Source organism: Andrena cerasifolii, chromosome 4 (assembly GCF_050908995.1).
Source record: "Andrena cerasifolii isolate SP2316 chromosome 4, iyAndCera1_principal, whole genome shotgun sequence".
Classification (NCBI taxonomy): Eukaryota; Metazoa; Arthropoda; class Insecta; order Hymenoptera; family Andrenidae; genus Andrena; species Andrena cerasifolii.
Window position 1 is genome coordinate 1095000 of NC_135121.1, and position 17433 is coordinate 1112432.

The following is a 17433-nucleotide window of genomic DNA, read 5'->3' on the forward strand; positions in this document are numbered from 1 at the left end:
AATTGGCAAAAAAAATTAAATCGGACTACTTTTAACGAAACGGGTTGTCAATCCTGCAAACTAATTTTATGCGTAATATCGTTAATTGAGACAGTGGGAGCAAACAACGGACTAACCCACATTCTTTTCGAAATTGAGGTAGTAGCAATAACGTATTCCAACTTGGAACCATATTCTTGAGCCTGGTGTGCGCCACTATGGGGTGACATACGTTAATATCATCTTTTGAAACGACACGCCACTTTTGTGTGCTTTGATACGCATGTGGCGAAAAATCAAGTCAACCCTATCGTAGCTAAAATTATTGAAATTGAGACGGGTACGAGACCAGTCGACACATTGTTTTCAAACCTCGTTACAGTAACCTGGGGTGCGAGTGGTAAACCGGCCATAAAAGCGGAGCGCTCGGCTCGCTTACCTGAGTCGGGAAATTTCGAATAGCTCTTTGCGACGTTAATTTGAAAGCGACCATATTAAAATTCTCGAAGCTCGGGCATCACCGCTGTCCAGCGCTCGCTAGCAGCTTTGAACGCCGGACCGGTGCGAGAAGTGCCTTCTCGCATTTTTCGCGACATTCAATTTCTCTTACAAGCCTATCATTATATTTTCCTTAAATTGATTCCGCCCTTATCGTTGATTTCGTCCTATTGTTCACCTATACTACTTTGCTTTGCGATGCCTTTGAAGCTGAAATTTAGTATACCTCTTTCCACTTGATGTTCTCCTGATATATTGGCCAAAATCTGGCGAAAATTTTCAGAATGCACAAAATTGGGCTATTTTCATCCTCTGGCATGGACACACAACATTTGTGCACTCAGCATATATGTGTCGTGACGATCTTTACAACCCTATATTTTTTAAAATACAGTTTACCAAATTTTAATTTTCCAATATTTATTAGCGTTTCGACCATAATTTTTTCCATTTTCGAACGTTAGTCCCCTTATTGCATCCGAGCCTACAATTACGCAACCAATCTCATTCGATCCTATCATGCCTGGCCATGAAATTCGTGTTACACGTCGAAAAGTATTATTTTAAATACACTTAGTTATTCAGTTTTTTATTCCAATTAAATCAGACGTCATTACAATCAATTCATTAATTATAACTACTTATTAGTTGGCCAAACCATTTATTTTTCAATTAATTGATACGAAACTCGGCTTAAGAACATTGCGATACGAAGCTAATATTCTAGGCCCTAGAATCTTCGGTATTGCCAATAAGTACTGCAGTTAAGGGGGCCGTCTCCGCGGGCCTTTGAATGTGTGAGTACGCTCACACAAGCTAGGAAAAGCGTGCACGTATACGCGTGTAGTAAGCAAATCGTAAATTACAACTTTCGTCCTGGAATCGGCCCGAAGGAAGTTTTTGCGGGTACAGTTGCCTTCAGTAGACATCTGTGCAGGGTGGTCTGGTGCGTCTGAACGCTAATAAGCACCCAACTTTGAAATAATAATGAATTTATGACTCGAAAACTGTCCGAATGAAGCTTCAAGGCTTCTCCGTTGGTGGCGCTAATGGTGCACTGCAGCCATGTAGCACCAGCGTGACGTGTAGGCAGGGCCGACGCGAGGTTAGCTGGCGCCCTTGTGCAAACAAATTTTTGTTGTCCCCAATTTTTTGCACTTGTTTTCTATTTAATATGTTTAAAAGAATTACATTTATATTTAGTTTATGTGAGGTGTTAGATTCCTTTATTATTAAGCGTACGATCTAGTATTTTTAGCGTCCCATTCGGCTGGCGCCCTTGTGCGGCGCATGGTTCCGCCGGGCCTGCGTATACGCGATGTAGTAAGCAAACCGTAAATTACAACTTTCGTCCTGGAATCGGCACGGTGGACGTTTTTGCGGGTTTAGTTGCCTTCGGTAGACTTTCGTGCAGGGTGGTCTGGTCCGTTTGAACGCTAATAAGCACCGTACGTTGAAATAATAATGAATTTACGAATCGTGTACTCAGGACAGCCCGAAAAATGACAGAATGAAGCTTCAAGGTTTCTCCGTCACCGGCGTTGATGGTATATTCGTGCCTTGTACCATCAAAACCGGTGGAAGTCCAATCTAGCCGATAAATGTAGGAAAGACATAGTTGTCGAGACGTATCGAGAGTCGAATCGCGCTGTTGCCGCATTTCCCCTATCAATATTTTTCCATCAAGGAGGCTTGAATGAATCACGGCGAAGCAGTTGGAGAACAGAGATGGGCAAAGATAATATCTGGATAAAGTCAAATAAAAGATACTACAGTATTGTCTCATGAAACGAGAGCGAGCAAGAGGCACTGAAAGCGAGCGAGGGTGGTGCGAGATAGACGACGAGATGTTGTTTGTCTCGCTCCGTCTTTCGGACGCCTGACACTCGTTCCATCTCGCTCCCCCTATCAGCTAAAAAGAAGCGAGAAACGAACACTGAGAATTAGGGCTCTGCTCGCGATACGAGCTCAACGCCGCGCCGGTCCCGACCAGCGAGGATTTGGGCTGTTCGGCGGCGCACAGTGGGGCATTTGGGGTCGAAACACGGCACTAAGTCCTTTTACAAAAATATCGCTAAACTGCAAATTTTCTTTTACAGGTAGTTGATTGCAGGTATTATGATTGTTTTTCATATTCATTAATTTTTAACGCGACTACACGGTTTCGAAGAAGAGAACCACGAAACTCTTCAGAATTTGTATTGTTGTTTATAGTATTATTGTTTGCTTAATTCAACTAATTTTTGGTGGAATTAAGTGTTGAGGTATGTATTTGAAGTGTACCAAATTTGATTTTGATATCCCTGATATTTTTGGAATTATATCTTACTGAATGTCCCAATTTTCATTGTTTATTTTTAACGGGAGTTCAAACGAGGTAGTTAGAGGGACGAGAAGGGGTCTATGACGCTTTTTTTTACAAAAATGCCTTTCCTGCCATTGAAATTCAAAGTAACTGAAGTCTTTTTACATGTGAAAGATGCGGAACTTTTTCCTATGTACAGTGTGCACGATATTGTCGGCAATTTGTAAAAAAGTACTATGACCCATTAAATAAACAAATTTCATTAATTTTTCTGTACCAATAGGATCACAAGCATACGTCCTAACTGAATGAAATGGAAAAATTAACGATAAATATATGATTTGGGTGAGAAAATGTTTTGTGCTGTGTTTCGACCCGAAATGCCCCACTCTGCGGCAACTTGTAATCTCGGTTGGAGAGGCGTACAATGTTGATAAAATGTAAAATGTCACGTTTTCAATATTCAGTAACATACTGCTGAGATTTTCCACATTAAAATGAATTCAAATGCGGTATAAATCGGATTATTTCTAGAACTGTACTAGATAATTAAATATAAATGCGAAACATTTCTAATCTAATAATGCTAAAAATAATCCGATTTATACCGTGTTTAAATTCATTTTCGTCTGGAAAATCTCAGCAGTATGTTACTGAAACGTTCATGTCGATACAATAGAAAATGAGAAAATTTTACATTCCATTGAAACAAAGAAAATGAACAATCATTGATCAATTAGAAATAATATATTTTTAAATATTTAATAATGAAGATAAATTTAAAAATTATTAATAATAATGGGGTTGCCGCCGCCGCCCCCTCGGCGGCCTCCTCGGCGGCCTCCACGGCCGTACTTTAACATTTTCAGCTCCTTCTTCAACTGAAACAGTACCATAAAAATTACATCTTCTAGTTCTACGCCTACATATGAGCCGTTATTTCTTAAACTGGTATAAGTCCATTTATTCATACATTGGGATATTTAAGGGTATGCTTTTGAATCAACAAAATATTCGCATCCGTAAATCAAATCGGGTAATGTTTTTAAAACTATAAACTTGTGTAATTTTATTATGGAATAATAATCAATAAAAATGTTAAAGAAAACAAACGATTTTTTAGCTACAGATCGACTTATACCACTTTCAATAATAATACAGTATTGTCTCCGTAAGTGTTCGGTTTGGTGCACACGATCCGGGTTTGTTGCTATGTATCTCCACCACTTCTGTGTCACTCTTGCCCGGCGAAGGCGAGAGCGAGATGGAACGAGAGCGAGCGAGAGCCACTGAAAGCGAGCGAGACGACGGGATGATGTTTTATCTCGCTCCGTCTTTCGGACGCCTGACACTCCGTCTTTTGCGTTCGCGGCCGTCGCGCAGGCAAAGCGTTCCATCTCGCTCCCCCCTTCGGCCAGGAAGAAGCGAGACACGAACACTCGGAATTAGAGATCTGTTCACGACAGGAGCTCAACGCCGGCCCGACCAGCGAACACTTACGGAGATAATACTGTACACACACATAATTTCAACATAACTTACTTTTGCTAGAGCCTTCTCTAATTTGTCCTCCCTACTCTCATTCTTCTCCTCCTTCTTCTCCTTCTCCCCCCCTCCACTTCCCCCCGACGGGGTCGGGACCGTATCTTTCATCTGGAAATGAAATGTTGAATGTATTATTTTTGGCAAATAGTAAGATGGTACAGCGTGATTCTCTCGCTAGAGTCCTCAAAGACAATAGTCTAAGAGCTGGCTATATAGGGGTCAACGTGACTCGATGCAGTCACAGTTCTTATTGTTGGATTAGTGTTGCCGAATGCGAAATCCCCATCTGCCGAGTCAGTCTGGAGAACTAACGCGGGGGTGGGCGGTCAAACAGGTAAAATTTGCAGCATAATAACGTCATTCTTGCTGTTCTGAAATTTCATATACTTATTGTTTACGCATTTAATGAACGATATGCAAAATGGCAGACCACCAAGTGCGCCCTAAAGGCGGTTGCCGTTCCAATATGCGGCCGACGGCGGTCCCACTAGGGCAAAGGAGAAACAAATGTATATTTCTCCCTTGCACTAGCGCGCAAGCCACGTATCGCGCTTTTCATCGACGCCTGTGTTAGCAATATTGAAGCACCACCGTGTAAAAGGGGCTGCAAGGTTGAGCTTACGCAGATGCGGCCAGCGTGACGCCTACAGCGACGATGGGCCCGACCAGTGCGACGCCATAAACATCATAAATTGGCATCGGGGTCCTTAGGAGTTTTCCCAAAAGGACAAGAGGGGACTTTCCACGGGACGGAAAGTCAGTCGATTACAGACCGGGACTCGAGAAAAACCTTCTCGACTCTACCGACTTTTAACAACGGAAGAAATAAAACTATAACGAATAATTTAGAAAGCGAGTTAATACCCTCAACTTTAGGATCTTCTTACATCTGCCAACGTCTTATCCCCCACTTGGTGGTCTGCCATTTTGCATATCGTTCATTAAATGCGTAAACAATAAGTATATGAAATTTCAGAACAGCAAGAATGACGTTATTATGCTGCAAAATTTTACCTGTTTGACCGCCCACCCCCGCGTTAGTTCTCCGGACTGACTCGGCAGATGGGGATTTCGCATTCGGCAACACTAATCCAACAATAAGAACTGTGACTGCATCGAGTCACGTTGACCCCTATATAGCCAGCTCTCGATCTACAATGCCACCAATAAACCGTGCCTCGCTGAGTTACGTGGAAGTGACGAATTCCACGTTCTGCATTTCTCAACAGATCTTTGCGAAAATGGCGTCAATCGATGTCGTGCCGATGAAAATGGTACCACGCTAACTTCGTTAAAAATAGTCCGAATTACACGACATGATTTTAATCGGGAGAATGCCAGGAATGCATTGGTATCACTGCAATATCGATGCAATGAAGAATAAAGAATTTTTTAATACACCGTAATGAATCTCGTCGCGAGCTTTGACGTCCACGAAACTCAGCGAGGCGCGGCTTATTGGCGGCATCGCGTTTGAATACTCTAGCCAGAGAGTCACTCTGTATAATAGTATACAATATAATACTTACATTTTGTGAATCCTCCATAGCTTCTACTGCTCTATGTAGAGTTCGTGAGCCAACTGTAGCTTGCCACGCAACAAGTCCTTGGGCAGACTTATTTGTGGAGGAGGAAACACCTACAGGAGCCTTGGTTACGTGTGCGTGACTGATGCGTGCGCAGTTTACGCAACACAACCACCGTTCCTGTAGGTGTTCCCCTCCATCAGTGGCACCTCGACCACCCGATCCCTGGTTATTTAGCAGCCCGGCGACTATCTTCACAATTTCTTAGAATTCTTTATTCCAGAGTGAGAGAATCCGCGGATATACTACGGTATGACCCAACCAACGGAATGAACTGAAATTTTGAGGGGTTGGGCGGGAGGTGGAGAGACCCTCTAACCAACTCCTTCGGATTCACGTTTCACGTTCACGGTTCGCGTTTACGTTTTTTGTAACGGGCAGTAGGATTTTGAGTTGTGTTGCGTTGTGTTTGTGTTTGTGTTGTGTTTGTTGGTTTAGTGTGGAATGAGTGACACTCTAAATGCGAATATGCAGGATGTGGAAGAAGATATGGACAATAATTCTCCGTTTCGTCCACGAAAATTACGTCCGTCCGCAAGGAGATTTTCGAAACGGAAAGTACATCGCCAAAAGAGAAGATCTTCAGCCCTTCAGAAGAAACAAGAAAACGAAAAAACGGCAGACGACACTGCCGTAGGACATTCAGAAGAAGTGGCCGAGGAACGTATGGTAGAGGAACCATCAACATCCGATGGACAAAATCATACGTACCAAGAGATAATGCACTCGCCATCCGATGAAGACACTGATACGGCCAGTTTGGGAGAAACTGAAGAGGCGCTTCAAGAATTTGATGTTGAAAGTAACGAAGAAGAAAACTTCGTTATAGAAAAAGTTGCGATGAACGAGTCGCAAGAGCAATCGCGTCTCCTAAATAGCAACGATGTCATGAATTTTCAAAATGTGCTTGCTCAATTGCAGAAAATAGGTAAACATGCAAAACATAGAGAAGACTGCGGCATTGAACACCTACGAATAACTGGTGTGAAACGGTGTGGCTTGAAGAGCATCTTCAGCGTAATGTGCACTTTATGCCATTACAAAGCTGAAATCCACAATCAATCGAACGAAGCCGAAGAAGTGGATAGCAATCAGGGCGCCGTTAATGCAACAATCTTATGTGGAGGCAGTTATGCTCAGTTGGAACACACTTTTGCAGGAGTGAACATACGTTGCATGTCGAAGAAAGAATTCGTGAAGAATCAAGATGAATTCGTCAAGTCCGCAATTGCCGCTGCAGAAGAAGAGATGTTAGCAGCGGCTGAAGAAGAAAAACGTTTGGCGATTGAGAGAGGCGACGTTCTTCCCGGGTCAGGGACCCCTCACATCCCCGTTGTGGCCGACGGAAGCTGGATGAAGAGATCCTACCGCAGTGGATGTTACGATTCTGCGTCTGGAGTCGGCGTGATAGTTGGCTATCACACGAAAAAAGTATTATTTTACGGCGTTCGGAACAAAGTTTGCAGAATTTGTCGGATTGCTGCGAAAAACGAGAAAGAACCCCGAAAGCACACATGTTTCAAAAACTGGAAAACATCTCGAGCATCGACTGCTATGGAAAGCGATGCTATAGTAGAAGGATTCAACACTAGCGTAGAAAAACGTGGGCTCGTTTATTCTACACTGATTGCTGATGGGGACAGTAGCGTGTATAAGAAGATTATTGATGCGGACCCATATAAGAGACAGATTCGTGTAAAAAAGATTGAATGCACGAATCATTTGTTGCGAAACTTTTGCACAAAAATGAAAGCGATTGTAAAAAAGACCACATCTGGACCATTGAGACAAACTGTGGAAAGTAGCATTCGCCGGATGCGCACGGACATCGTGAAAGCCGCAAAGTTTAGATACAATCAGAATGTATCAATCGACGAGAGAACGAAGAATTTGTATGGCGACATACAGAATGTTCCAAGCCACGTGTTTGGTGAACACGCAGAGTGTGCAAGACTAGAATATTTCTGCGATGGAAAGAATAAAGAGAATGAGAAAAACATCGTTCCAGACTTGATGAAAATTGGAGTGTACCAGGACGTGAAAGAAATACTTCGTCCACTATTAGCTCATGCGGAGAGCTTACTCTATAATACTACTAATAACGCTGTGGAAAGTTTGAACGGACTAATTGCCAAGTACACTGGCGGAAAAAGATTAAATTTCGCCGAAAGAGGATCTTATACAGGGAGATGTGCTGCTGCTGTCGTGGAGTACAACAGTAACCAAGTGCACTCGCGATTGGATGCGGTTATGAAGAAGAAAACGCCCGAGGTTGTGCACCAAATGGAAGAAAAGAAAAAGAAAGCTGCAAAACAGAAGGAAACGAAGGCTGCGCGATATGTACGCAAGCATTTGCCCTCGCAGAAAGATTGTGATTATGGACAAAATGCACAGAAGCCAGACATGCCATCCGAAATGTACGAACTGGAGCGGGAATAGCATATGCAAATGCTCAGTGACTGGCAAGAGAAAAGACATGCCATTGAAGATGAAACAATCGGACAAGCAAAGAACCGCAAATGGTTGCAGTACAGGTCCAAATTGTTGACAGCATCCAATTTTGGACAAGTGTGCCGTCGCCGACCTGACACGCTTTGCGCAAATACAGTAAAATCAATTCTTTATCCGAAGATAATTAGTGCACCCGCGGTGGAATACGGGAAAGAATGCGAGAATATTGCTCGCGAAGAATTGAAGAAGCAATATACAGATATTGCGGAATGTGGATTTTTCATCGACAGCTGCATCGCCTTCTTAGGAGCTTCACCGGATGGAATCATCGGTCAAGAGGGTATTTTGGAAATCAAATGCCCCAAATCAGCGGAGAACTTTACGCCTGAAGAAGCTATTGAACAAGTTCCCGCTGTCCGGCGCATGTTCACGCGTAACGCAGGTATTTCAATAAGTAAAACGCATCACTATTTTTATCAAATACAAGGCCAGTTACACATTACTGACAGAAAGTACTGTATATTTTGCCTTTGGACCCCGAAAGGGTTGAAATCTATAAAAGTACAGAGAGATGATGCGTTTTGGAAAAGAGAAATGGAGCCAAAACTTGTTCAATTTTATTTAGAATGCATGCTACCCGAATTAATAGATAGTCGGCACAATAGGTGCATGGCTATTCGGGAGCCACAATTTATTCTAGCAGAGAGAGCGAAAGAAAAACCGAAAAGCTTGAAAAAGCGAAAAAGGTCTCTCTCCAGAAATAATTAAACTATTATAACGGCCCGGCGTCGCACCGCGTTGTAAAGCGCGGCACCACTGACCCCGTCAGTGGTGACAAGTGCCAGCGATGGCACTTTTACTCGCGGATCATATGATCACGCGAGTCGATCGACGCCGCCGTCACTTCCCCAAAGAAGTGACGAAGAAAATAATAAATATGATCGATCCGGCGTCGCACCGCTGACTATCGTCAGTGGTGACAAGTGCCAGCGATGGCACTTTTACTCGCGGATCATATGATCACGCGAGTCGATCGACGCCGCCGTCACTTCCCCGAAGAAGTGAAGAAGAAAATAATAAATTTAATTCACCCTTTAATTTTTTCAGACACATTTCTAAGTTCACAGCGGAGCTGTTACTTTTTGACCCGTCGGGTAACCGGCTACCCGGAATAACTTCAAGCCATTGAATGTGGTATTGTTCGATCATTTTTACCTAATATCAAACAATACCATAGACAATAAAGCATTCAATTCCTTGAAGTTGTTTCGGGTAGCCGAGTACCCGACGGGTAAAAAAGTAACAGCTCTAGTTCACAGGAGCAGACAGACGGAATCGGGCTCGATCAAATGCGCCAGGTTGATTCACACGGGCCTCGCAGGTATACATGATGTTCGACGAATTATTGAAACAAATTTTTACTTTTATATAAAACTTACAGAAATGTCTGCGATCATTTGTTACAGGCGGATTCTTTACCAAATTACTGCAAATATGGTTTATGGGACAGTAATGTCAGGACAAATGGAATGATAAGTACCATATTTCAGGTAAAGTTTAACAGCTTATACATCTGCAGTAAAATTTTGTACGTTTACAAAACTACAATTAAGTATTTCCTAATGAACTTCATAATGTGTTACAGATCCACACTGCCTATGTCATCTTTCGGTACGAGCGACCTAAGAAAATTGTAGGAAGACCGTCAAAGAAGAAGAGGAAATACACCATTTTTATCTGTCCATTTCAAAGGGGCGAAAGCTTGAATGTCGAATTTCAATTCTCCAATGAAGTTGGATTGATTTATTGTAATGACTATAACTTGATTAGAAACAAAAAAAATATAAAAAAATGTTGTGTTAAACGATTTTGTCAAAAAGGCACTAACAACTAAAAAATACTTCTACTGTTGTGCTACAATTTCGATGGTGTTTTTCAACTTTAAATAAAAACGTGGTTCAGGATATTTCATAACAGAATATGAATCAATTTAGTATAGCCTCAAGTGTCGAAATGAATTTGTTGCGAGATATATTGCTCCACGATTTTATGTGAAAATACACCATCGAAATTATAGTATAAGAAAATAAATATTTTTTAGTTTTTAATGCATTTTTCATAAAATCGTTTATTATAAATTGTTTAATATACTTTTTCTAGTTTTTAGTGTTTGTGGATTTACATTACTCTTATTGCTGTATGTAGTTTAACAGTTTGCTTGAAGAATGGTTGATTTATTATTATGGGTTATTATTTCTTGGTGACTAGGTAATTTTTTCACCCACTCGGAGTTTTTTCATAATTTTGTATTGTCAACCAAACTACGCACCTCTGCAAAGTTTCGAGGGAATTGGATGGTTGGAAGTGGTTTAAAATTGAGTTTCCAGATTTGAATCAAACAAACAAACAAACAGAGGATCGTAGCTAAATAAAATCGTTTAATGGGACATTCCCAAATATCAGTATTGTTAGTACTGAACTCTGGTTTATATTGATAAATTTTTACAACCGTGGAATAACAATTCCGAAGAAAACCATGTACAAAACTATTATTGAAACAGACAATTCTTGTTGATATAAAAGATACTTTGATGTATAGTTAGATGAAAAAAAAGCGGCATATGTTTTTAGAAGAATTACAGCATTCATAAATTTCATTACGATCGGCATGTTACACTTCGGTGATGTACCTTATTCAAATTGTATGCTTTGAATTTGCACATTGATTATACAAAGTATTGCATCGTTCTATGTATAAATAAATACTAAATTAGTATTGTTTCATTGACATGTTTCCTAACTTCACTACTCAACCTCTCTATCTTTCAATAGTGCTATCCTCCTTTACGTTCAGCGAGGCTCTGATGCTAGACGCAGGAATTGGCGGGCTCCAGCTACAGCTGATGCACGAGGAAACACCTACAGCGGTGGTTATGTGTGCGTGACTGACGCACCGCAGTTCCCCACACATAACCACCGCTCCTGTCGATGTTCCCCCCTCCATCAGCGGTACATGGAGCCCGGCGATCGCTGCCTAGACGCAGCTCTCGTGCCGTATTCCTCCAAGCTTCTCAATAGAAGGAGCTGTGGCAACAGCGCGGCAGAGACGGAGACAACAGAACATGCGGCAACTATGCTGTCAAAAATTCGTCTACGTAGAGTATCGGTAGATGTCACCATTGTACAACTTCTTTTTACCGACCGCAGTAGTTTCATTAGGGTCCGTCTGTTTACAAGGGCGCTTCGATCGATTCGGACCATAACAAAAAGGAGACGGCCCCCTTAAGGACAGATGTTGATTTTAGATCAAAAACTGACAAAGAACACCATAATGGAACTTCAATTATAGAAAAAATTTCTGGCATCCATATGATCAATTCATTTCCGCTAGATTACATGCATTTAATTTGTCTAGGCGTAGTGAAAAAATTACTTTCTCTGTGGTGTTGTGGCAAACCCAGAACCAAAATCTCACTAAAATCACAATGCAAAATATCCCTTTCACTTATAAACCTATCTGGCAGCATGCCCAAAGAATTTATGAGAAAACCTCGAAGTTTGGATATTTTAAAACGGTGGAAAGCAACTGAATTCCGTCAATTTTTATTGTACACGGGACCAGTTGTTTTACTAAAAAATATAAGTGACGATAGGTATTTAAATTTTCTTGCCCTTCACGCCGCATTTGTCATTTTAACTCACCGAAAATATTTTAGTCAACTCGATTATGCAGTAAAATTATTAGAGTATTTTGTTGAAAGCTTCGAATTGTTATATGACCCAAAACACGTCTCACACAACGTTCACAACCTTTTACACTTGGTAGATGACGTCAGAAATCACGGACCAGTTGATGAGTTTAGTTGCTTTCCGTTTGAAAACTTTTTACAAAGTATTAAAAAATGTATTAGGAAGAGTGAAGAACCTTTGCAACAGATAGTGAAACGGCAACTAGAAAAATCGCGTTTTAGTATAGAAGCAGTACATAGTCCGTCTGTATATCCGATTTTCCAAACGGAACATTCTCGTGGTCCATTAATAGAAGGTATTAATAATGCAAAGCAATTTAAACGTATTAGTTTCAGTAATTTTATTTTACAAATCCGGCATCCTAACAATTGCTGCCGTCTCAACGATGGCAGCATTATTATTATAGAAAACATTATCGTATCCGAAAACGAACAAAAAATAATAGGCAGAAAATTTTTACAATTGCTAGATTTTTATGACAATCCGTGTAATTCTACCGAGTTAGGAATTTTTCAAACGCCATCCAATAACAACTTAGGTCCTCGTCAAATTTTCAATGTAGCAGAAATAGCGTATAAATGTGTAAAATTAGAAACTTCAGATAACGTTCAAATTTTCCCCCTCCTTCACTCCACTCTTCCGAAATGCAATTAAAATACTTGTCCAATGTTTCTAGTATATGTACAGTATGTCTTTATGATGTCTTTATGATGACAACAACATTCAGATTTCGAGGTTTTCTTGTTGGTTCAATCTTTCATATCATCCCAAAATTTAGTTCCGTGTCAGTCCCGTTCCGGCATGCCGGAACGGAACCGTCACGGGACGGATATGTGTGCGCAGACCTTAAAGGGGCGTCGTGGTGGTTTTTAGTGGGTAAACTTGGGGGTCCGAAAGGAGTCCCACACTACCCGGCACACAACATCTCGCCGGGTGTGCGTAATGCATTTCCCCCACGTAAAAAAAAAAAAAAAAAAAGAAAAAGTAGCAGTGGAGGCTGACTGTCGATGTAGTGCCGGTAATCATCCCACAGTAAAGCACCGTTCGCGAGCCTGGAAGAAGCACAACATTGATAGAGGAGTCGCTACCTCCCCCAGACATCAAAGCTGGAACAACATTCTGCTACGATCAACAAAGTATTTTCTCAGAATGTGAGTTTTTCACATGATGCAGGTAAAATCTCAAAATCTATCGAACCGATTGTTTTATAAATTGAACTGCTTATTCTGCACACCTATGCCTCTGGTCGGGACTACAACCAAGTATTTCTGTTGAGTCTAACCTACTTTTAAAATCGAAAATAGCACAGAAAACACAGCCGAAATACATTGATTCTTCTATTTGGCCCGCCATTTTGTTAATTTTAAGGAAAAATCATTTATTCTAGTTCGGGCCATAGCGACAGTCGTACCGATCAAGAATCTGTTTGTATTTTTGGTTTCAGATAAGTCCAACTGCTGAAATCACCTGCATGAGGGAGGCAAGAATTTTTAAACTAGTCATAAAAATCGCCTTCAAAACTATTTGAAAAGCAATAATTTGATTACTTTTACACTTTTTATTTGCTGTAGAAATGTAGTTTAATCAATAGAAAAAAGTTTTATTCCATTACTATAATTCCTGTCTTCGCAATAAATTCCTGAAAATCGCTGAATTTATCGGCGTGCTAACCAGAATGACTTCTTAAGGAGTTAGACCCGAGTAAAAATTTCAAAAATACAAAAATTTTTTTTTTGCTTACACAATAATTTGAAGCCTTAAAAGCACAATGCAAAATGTCTCATCGTGAGAACGACATTATTTCCTGGGGTACGGAAATGAAATCGAAATCATATACTTGCGTGCTTCGACGACGTGTTTCGATGAAACTTATATCCCCCCCCCCCATAAACATGATTCATGTATGAAAGAAGCTAATTCCCTTTAATTCACAAAAAAAGTTCTCACGCAAAGATTGTGAAATCATCTTTGCTAATTCCAATTGTACCTTTAATTCACGAAAAACATTAAAAACATTCTCAGGCAAAGATTGTGAAATCAACTTTGCTAATTTCAATTGTATTCTCGTTCTCCGTTCGAACACTGATTCCTCTGTCACTTTTTATACTTCACATTCCTTTATTGGCCACAAATCAATTCAGTGCTGAGATTTTCAGCTTCGGTTTTAAGGAATTAGCGGGCGTTGTATAAGAAAAAACTATGAAGTCGACATAAAACAAAATGTTTCATATCACTAGTGCAGGCTGGCGAATGTGCTATTAATCTATTACCGACTTTGATTCGTTTAAATTAGTCTCTACCAAGTTTTTATTATTTTCCATCGTAAAACGATTTTCATATGACATTTTTAACAGAAGATGTCCCTCTTATAAAAGTTTTTGTGTCAACTACAGGCCTCGCCCGGTAATTCCTTAAAACCGAAGTTGAAAATCAGAGCACTGAATTGATTTGTGGCCAATAAAGGAATGTCAAGTATAAAAAGTGACAGAGGAATCAGTGTTCGAACGGAGAACGAGAATACAATTGGAATTAGCAAAGTTGATTTCACAATCTTTGCCTGAGAATGTTTTTAATGTTTTTCGTGAATTAAAGGTACAATTGGAATTAGCAAAGATGATTTCACAATCTTTGCGTGAGAACTTTTTTCGTGAATTAAAGAGTTAAAGGTACAATAATTGGAATTAGCAAAGATGATTTCACAATCTTTGCGTGAGAACTTTTTTCGTGAATTAAAGGGAATTAGCTTCTTTCATACGTGAGTCATGTTTATGGGGTAACAAATAGAATAATAATATTGTAGTATTGTAGTTTTTCAATATTTGTAAACACACACACAGTGTAATGCAGTGAATGATATAATTTGTAGTGTATTGTAATGAAATAAATGGAAATACATTTTTATCAAATTTGATTTTATTTTAATCGTATCGATAACTGTCTTCAACACCGTCCCAATGCATTTAGCTTAATTTAGACACGATAAAATACAAACTCTCAAGATGTACCATATTCGGGTCCATATGACTCACTCCTCACTCCCCGCATAGATTTTCGGAAAGAAATTCGTACAACTCTAACGCACCCGCCGTCTGTTTCAAACTCTCGCTTCAGACATCTCATTCAACATTTCAATACATTTTAGAGTCGTTCTTGAATTGGACGCTGTCCATAAGTAGAGGACGCTACGTCCAGTCTTCAAATTAGGAGTCGGTAATACACTTTTGCTGAAATACCCTTTGAGACTGAAATGCACCTTATAGTATAGACGACGTTGTATAGATGGCGTTGGTGAAGTTACACGACTGACGCCGCCCAAAAGGCGCCTTACAGTCGCCTATGAGACCGTCGACAGTCCTTCAAAAGGCGCCTTTTCGGCGCCTGTGAAACTTTGTATAGATGGCTCCACTGTAGTTACCCGGCGTCCCAAAGGCGCCTTTCCGGCGCCTTGTTACCAATCCGGACGCTCAGGCGCTCAGACTGAAAACAGGCCGAAAACAGGCGCCTTAAATGCGCCGTGTGCTGTGTGGGTAATAAATTCAGGAACATACAGAAAACAGAAATATAATTTTTGATGAATTTATAAAAAAGATAAAAATGTAATTTTTATGCAGCATAAACAGTCAAGCACTATTTCTTGCATATAAAAACTCAAATTTCATAAAAAGTAGACATACAATATGTGTACACTAAGCCATCCCAATATTTTTGAGTACCTTTTTTATATTATTTGTTAATAGCCAACGGTTATATGGACAGGAACATTAAAGGAATTGAAGCATCATAAAATTGTAATAAACCCCGTAAACATTGTGTTTCATAATTATTCCAGTTCAGAATTCGTTCATGAAATCCGCTACTGAAAATGCGCAAGCTGGATGCGCGTGATTATTATGTGGTCGGCTCCTCGAAGTGACAGAAAATATAACCTAAGTATATGGTATATGACAACAAATGTTTAGTGGCCATTTCGTTCTTTTACGAAACATTTGTGAACTTTTTATCATCCTTTCAAAATATTATTATTACGTCACAACAGTATCTTTAGGAAATCGGGTATAGCAATTAGGTTATATTTTCTGTCACTTCGAGGAGCCGACCACATAATAATCACGCGCATCCAGCCTGCGCATTTTCAGTAGCGGATTTCATGAACGGATTTTCTGTCATCGAAGTGACAGAAAATATAACCTATATGCTATACCCGATTTCCTACAGATACTGTTGGAGCGTAATAATAATGTTTTGAAAGGATGCTAAAAAGTTCACAAATGTTTCGTAAAAGAACGAAATAGCCACTAAACATTTGTTGTCATATAGCATATATTTAGGTTATATTTTCTGTCACTTCGAGGAGCCGACCACATAATAATCACGCGCATCCAGTCTGCGCATTTTCACTAGCCCAATTCAACATTCAATACAATTTTGTATATATAATGTTTGTTGATAACTGCTTTCTGCAGAGGACGTGTAATAAGTGTATTTCATGTTCTGTTTCGGTGCTTTGCTGATAAAAAAATGTCTAACCTAACAAGTTTCATTTTCTGGGGACATTCCCTCATCTATTTTCCCTTTTCACTTAGAATTCCTTACTGGTAACGTAGAATATTGTAGCATAAGCACATTTCAAGTAATTAAAATGTACAATGAATTTTCTACGTTTACAGTACCAGCCGACTTTCCGTTTAAATTTTTATAAGTATAACGGAACAGCTGAGAATTTCTTTCCTTATTCAGAATAGAATACAGAAATAGCAAACAGCTCCCTCTCGCGTTCACCGGGTAATCGTGGATCTATCGGTATTACCATTTCTGTGCAGAAAAAAATGCTGTAATACCGACCTGCCGAATCGGCCAGGTCACGTGACGTGTCTACCCCCTTAACTCTTTAAAGTTCGAACTTCACGCTCCAAGAGCTTGCGCTAAACGCCGCTAGAGCGAGAATCGCAACTCGCAACACCTTAAACAAACTAGTGATCCTCTAGGGAGTGATCGGTATAACCGCAGCTATTTTGGAGGAAAACCGGAAATAACATAACCTAAACCATATCTATCTCTTTCTATCAGTATTTCTCTCTCTCTCTCTCTCTCTCTCTCTCTCTCTCTCTCTGTTTCTGTCAGTATTTCTGTCTCTTTCTCTCAGTATTTCTGTCTCTTTCTTTTTTACAGTTTCTTTCTCTGTCTACTTCCGCTTTTGCTCCAAATCGCGGCAACCAATCAGCGACGATACACGTTGTTCCGATCACTAAAACAAACCGACACTATAGGCGGTATTCTTAGTCGCTACTTATTCTTAAGCAAATGCTTAAGCATTCGGCA

The 17433-nt window shown here is 40.2% G+C and overlaps 1 protein-coding gene across 1 annotated transcript; it reads left to right on the forward strand.

The window, feature by feature from the left end:
- Positions 1–11534: 11534 nt before the first annotated feature.
- Positions 11535–13797, forward strand: LOC143367920 (uncharacterized). The gene is made up of 2 exons (XM_076810190.1): positions 11535–11570; positions 11602–13797. The coding sequence occupies exons 1-2, from the start codon at positions 11535–11537 to the stop codon at positions 12766–12768; spliced, it is 1203 nt and encodes a 400-aa protein (XP_076666305.1). The 3' UTR covers positions 12769–13797.
- Positions 13798–17433: the final 3636 nt, after the last annotated feature.

Bases quoted from the DNA above. Each gene is read 5' to 3' on its own strand.
- LOC143367920 (XM_076810190.1), top strand. From the start codon at position 11,535: ATGTCACCATTGTACAACTTCTTTTTACCGACCGCA. The intron at 11,571-11,601 runs GTAGTTTCATTA...TCTGTTTACAAG, and splicing joins ACTTCTTTTTACCGACCGCA to GGCGCTTCGATCGATTCGGA.